Genomic DNA, 5,881 nt, shown 5'->3' on the forward strand with positions numbered 1-5,881 from the left:
CTGCACACCTTTCTCACCCCCTGCATACCTTTCTCACCCCTGCACACCTTTCTCACCCCTGCATACCTTTCTCACCCCTGCACACCTTTCTCACCCCTGCACACCTTTTTCACCCCTGCATACGTTTCTCACCCCCTGCACACCTTTCTCACCCCCTGCATACCTTTCTCACCCCCTGCACACATTTCTCACCCCTGCCCATATCTAGCAAATCTCCCCACTTCCTTTCTCGCCCCTGCACACCTTTTTTACCCCCTGCACACCTTTTTCACACCCTGCACACCTTTCTCACCCCCTGCACACCTTTCTCTCCCCTGCACACCTTTTTTCACCCCCTGCACACCTTTCTCACCCCTGCCCACATCTAACAAATCTCCCCACTCCCTTTCTCGCCCCTGCACACCTTTTTTACCCCTGCACACCTTTTTCACCCCCTGCACACCTTTCTCACCCCCTGCACACCTTTCTCACCCCCTGCACACATCTAATAAATATCCTTACTCCCTTTCTCGCCCACTGCACACCTTTTTCACCCCTTGCACACCTTTCTCACCCCCTGCACACCTTTCTCACCCCCTGCCCACATCTAACAAATCTCTCCACTCCCTTTCTCGCCCCCTGTACACATTTCTCGCCCCCTGCACACCCTTTTCACCCCCTGCACACCTTTCTCGTCCCCTGCACACCTTTTTCACCCCCTGCACACCCTTTTCACCCCCTGTACACCTTTCTCACCCCCTGCACACCTTTCTCACCCCTGCCCACATCTAACAAATCTCCCCACTCCCTTTCTCACCCCCTGTACACCTTTCTCGCCCCCTGCACATCTTTCTCACCCCCTGCCCACATCTAACAAATCTCTCCACTCCCTTTCTCGCCCCCTGTACACATTTCTCGCCCCCTGCACACCCTTTTCACCCCCTGCACACCTTTCTCGTCCCCTGCACACCTTTTTCACCCCCTGCACACCCTTTTCACCCCCTGCACACCTTTTTCACCCCTTGCACACCTTTCTCACCCCCTGCACACCTTTCTCACCCCCTGCCCACATCTAACAAATCTCTCCACTCCCTTTCTCGCCCCCTGTACACATTTCTCGCCCCCTGCACACCCTTTTCACCCCCTGCACACCTTTCTCGTCCCCTGCACACCTTTTTCACCCCCTGCACACCCTTTTCACCCCCTGCACACCTTTCTCACCCCCTGCACACCTTTCTCACCCCTGCCCACATCTAACAAATCTCCCCACTCCCTTTCTCACCCCCTGTACACCTTTCTCGCCCCCTGCACATCTTTCTCACCCCTGCACACCTTTCTCACCCCTGCACACCTTTCTCACCCCCTGCACACCTTTCTCACCCCTGCACACCTTTCTCACCCCTGCACACCTTTCTCACCTCTGCACACCTTTCTCACCCCTGCACACCTTTCTCACCCCTGCACACCCTTTTCACCCCCTGCATACCTTTCTCATCCCCTGCACACCTTTCTCACCCCTTGCATACCTTTCTCATCCCCTGCACACATTTCTCACCCCTGACCACATCTAACAAATCTCCCCACTTCCTGTCTCGCCCCTGCACACCTTTTTTACCCCCTGCACACCTTTTTCACACCCTGCACACCTTTCTCACCCCCTGCACACCTTTCTCGCCCCCTGCACACCTTTCTCGCCCCCTGCACACCTTTCTCGCCCCCTGCACACCTTTTTTCACCCCCTGCACACCTTTTTCACCCCTGCACACCTTTCTCACCCCTGCCCACATCTAACAAATCTCTCCACTCCCTTTCTCGCCCCCTGAACACCTTTTTCACCCCCTGCACAGCTTTTTCACCCCATGCACGCACACCTTTCTCACCCCTGCCCACATCTAACAAATCTCCTCACTCCCTTTCTTGCCCCCTGCACACCTTTCTTGCCCCTGCACACCTTTCTCACCCTTGCCCGCATCTAACAAATCTTGCTCCCCCTGCACATCTTCCCACTCCCCTGAACCCTTTGCTTTCATCTGTTCCCCTTGTTGCCCCATTCCCTTTGCACATCTTCCTGCTTCCCTCCTCCTGCATACTGCGCTCTTCTTCTGTTACTCATTCTGATCTCCCTGCCCCTCCCTCCTACCTGGGCAGGTAGAGCTGTTGAGGCCAGGCCCACTGAGGGAGGGTAAAGAAGCTGTCAAAACAGCCGCAGAAGAAAGAAGGAAACAGACAGAGAGATGAGCGAGTGCAGCGAGCAGTGGGACAACACAGGGGGAGATGAGATAACCATGAATAAGCAGGGGGATAGTACAGTAGGGAGAGGACAGGGGGAGACAGGAGAGGGAGAAAAGAAAAGAGTACAAGAGAGTGCACAGAATAAGGAAGAGAAGCAGAAAACAGAGTCACAAGAGACAGCTCAGATACCAAAGAGGCACAACAAGGCGCAGCAGTGCCCAACAGGAATGACTCTAGAATTGGAGACTCCAAAAGAGACAGCTAAAGAAAAGGATAAAGCCAAATATAAGGTAGATAAAAGTGACAAACTCAAAGAGACAGTTCAGGAACAGGAGACACCTAAGGAAGTATCTGAGATACAGGTGACACCTAAAGAAACACTTCAGGGACAGGAGAAATCCAAACTGACAACTCAGGAACAGGAGAGTCACAAAGAGATATGTCATGGAAAGGAGATACTCAAACAGACCACTCAAGATCAAGAGAGACCCAAAGAGATAGCAAAGGAACAAGAGAGACTGCAACACACTGAACAGGAGAGGCACAAAGCTGATCAGGAAAAGGAAGAAGCCAAAGAGTTAACTAAAAAGGAAGAAACACATAAAGAGAGTGTTAAAAAAAATGACATACAAAAAGAGTTAGCAAAAGATCATGAGATCTGTAAGGAGTCAGTTGAAATCACTCAGAAACAAGATGGAGAATCTAAAGAGACAGCTGTGAAACAGAAGGAACAAAGAGAGAAATCTAAAAAAGCTGTGCAAACAAAAGAGACAACAGCCAAGAATCAGGAATCATACAAAGAGACAGATGAAAAGCTACAGAATGTACTGGCACAGGATGAGAAGGAAGCTCAGAAAAAGGAAATACACAAAGACACAGTTCAGGAAAAGAAAAAACATAAAGAGACTGGCCAGGAGGTAAAGCGACACCCAGAGACAACAAAGGCAAAAAAAGAATTGGTTCAGAAACAGGAGCAACAAAAAGAGACAGCTGAGAATAATGATGTACACAAAGAGACAGTCCAGACCCATGATAAGAGAAAAAACATTCAGAAGGAGCTACACGAGGTGGCAGCTAAGGGAAAGAAAAAGCAGGAGAGAGATGTAGGAAAGAAAGAGACAGATAAAGAACTGAAGGCAGCAGAGTCACAGAAACAAATTGCTCAGGAACAGAAGAAACCCAAAGAGATAGTTAAGAGTCAGGTGGAAAACAAAGAGACAGCTTGGTGTCAGGTGGAACACAAAGAGACAGCTGGGAGTCAGGTGGAACACAAAGAGACAGCTGAGAGTCAGGTGGAACACAAAGAGACAGCTGGGAGTCAGGTGGAACTCAAAGAGACAGCTGAGAGTCAGGTGGAACACAAAGTGACAGCTGAGAGTCAGGTGGAACACAAAGAGACAGCTGGGAGTCAGGTGGAACACAAAGAGAGAGCTGAGAGTCAGGTGGAACACAAAGAGACAGCTGGGAGTCCTGAGAAAAATATTAAGACTGCTAAGAGTCCAAAAGGACACAATGAGACAGTTTTGAGTGCAGAGGGGCACACTGAGACAGCTAACAGTGAGAAGGGATACTACAAGAAGACACAAGGGAATCTTGAGGAACACAATAAAAGAAAAGAGAGTGAAGAGAGACACAAAGAGAAAGCTAAAAGTCTGCAGGGACACAGTGAGACAACTGTAAGTCAAGAGAAACATAAAGAGACAGCTGGAAGTCTGCAGGGACACAGTAACACAACTAAGAGTCAAGAGAGGCACAAAGAGACAGTTGAGAGTCCAGGAGAACACAGAGTGACTTCTCCAGTGGCCCAGAGCATAAGCCAATGGCTTGGTGCAGTTCACCCATCTCTTGACTCTGAGGAGCCCCAGTCACCCCAGGATTGGCTGGCGTTGTGTGACATTGAGTGGGGGCTGAAAGTGAGAGGGATCCCATTGCTGCAGAGCAACAACTGGAAAGATATTTATAAGAAAAAGCCATTTGGTAGAAACTTCCTGAAAAGCCCGAATCCTGAGGGTAAGAATTCTCTGAGTTTTACCACCAGACTGTGAATCTAATTACTTACCAACCTATTTAAATATGTATATGTCTGCTTGACTGTCTGAGAATCTTTCTACCTGACATCTGCACATCTACTTACCTGTCTGTAAGCCTTTGTTTGTACTTACCAGCCTATCTATGTACTTACCTGCACAGCTATGTATATATATGTGTATCAAGGTTTCTACCTGTCCCTATTCTTGTGCTTAACATATACTTACAATCTACACCTGTACTTACCTGCTTAGCTGTACAATAGACGAGTATCAGTAAACATACCTGTGTGTCTGCAGATGACCTGAAAAACCTAAGGTAGTTCACTCTCATAAATATCTACTTACCTCTGAGTGTACCTACCTACTAATTCAACCTGTTAGTAGTGTATCCACCAACTTTCCAACATAGGCACCTTCCTACATGTGTATCTAGCTGTTTATCTGCCGTCTTCTCTGTCTAGGTTCTTAGTTATCTCTGTTTCTGTGTATCCATCTTCCTACCAGTGTATTTACTTCTGAAGAAACATGACTTATAATGTAACTACCTCTTTACCTGTGTATCTACCTGAATAGGTACCTCATTTCCTGTCTACCCATGTTCCCTTTAACCTTTCCAACCTGTGTATGTGCTTAATTCGAAACCTGCCCACTGGTATCTGAACACTCGTGCACCTGCCTAGCTGTATACCCACCTGTCTATGTGCCTTCTTAGCTTTTAATCTAGCAGTGCATTTGCTTGTCTAGATGAGGATCTACCTGCCTTCCCATATAGGCAACTAATTACCTGTATATCTACCTGCTGCCTTTGTCTCATTGCTTATCAATTTACCTTCTTACCTATATACCTGCACAGGAATCCACCTACCTGTGTATCTACCTTTAAATCCACCAGCCTATTTGTGTACGTTTAATCCATGTATGGACCTGTATGTCTGCCTATCCACCTCCTGTCTATCCTCCTATCAATCTGTTTATAAGTATTCTTTGTATCTACTTGTATATATGGTTGACCACCTATGTGTCTTCCTGGCTCACCATATGGGTATATCAGTCCATCTGCCTGTGTATACCTTTCTGCCTTTGTATGTAATCTGATACATGTGTATCTTCCTGCCATCCTGTGAATCAATCTGTGTACATGTATAAGTGCTTACCTGCGGTGGTTCCTTCATATGCATACAGTGGGGCAAAAAAGTATTTAGTCAGCCACCAATTGTGCAAGTTCTCCCACTTAAGAAGATGAGAGAGGCCTGTCATTTTCATCATAGGTATACCTCAACTATGAGAAACAAAATGTGGAAACAAATCCAGACAATCACATTGTCTGATTTGGAAAGAATTTATTTGCAAATTATGGTGAAAAATAAGTATTTGGTCAATATCAAAAGTTCATCTCAATACTTTGTTATATATCCTTTGTTGGCAATGACAGAGGTCAAACGTTTTCTGTAAGTCTTCACAAGGTTGTCACACACTGTTGCTGGTATGTTGGCCCATTCCTGCATGCAGATCTCCTCTAGAGCAGTGATGTTTTGGGGCTGTCGCTGGGCAACACAGACTTTCAACTCCCTCCAAAGGTTCTCTATGGGGTTGAGATCTGGAGACTGGCTAGGACACTCCAGGACCTTGAAATGCTTCTT

General features: G+C 47.3%; 1 protein-coding gene across 1 annotated transcript in view; it reads left to right on the top strand.

Moving 5' to 3' along the window:
• The first annotated feature begins 2,179 nt into the window (after positions 1–2,179).
• Positions 2,180–5,881, top strand: part of LOC128666814 (caldesmon-like) — a 47,409-nt gene continuing 43,707 nt past the window's right edge. Inside the window, exon 1 of the mRNA XM_053721609.1 lies at positions 2,180–4,221. Coding sequence (XP_053577584.1) covers positions 2,214–4,221 — 2,008 coding nt within the window. The 5' untranslated portion in view covers positions 2,180–2,213. The remainder of the gene's footprint in view (positions 4,222–5,881) is intronic.

The sequence above is a fragment of the Bombina bombina genome, chromosome 7, assembly GCF_027579735.1.
Source record: "Bombina bombina isolate aBomBom1 chromosome 7, aBomBom1.pri, whole genome shotgun sequence".
Classification (NCBI taxonomy): domain Eukaryota; kingdom Metazoa; phylum Chordata; class Amphibia; order Anura; family Bombinatoridae; genus Bombina; species Bombina bombina.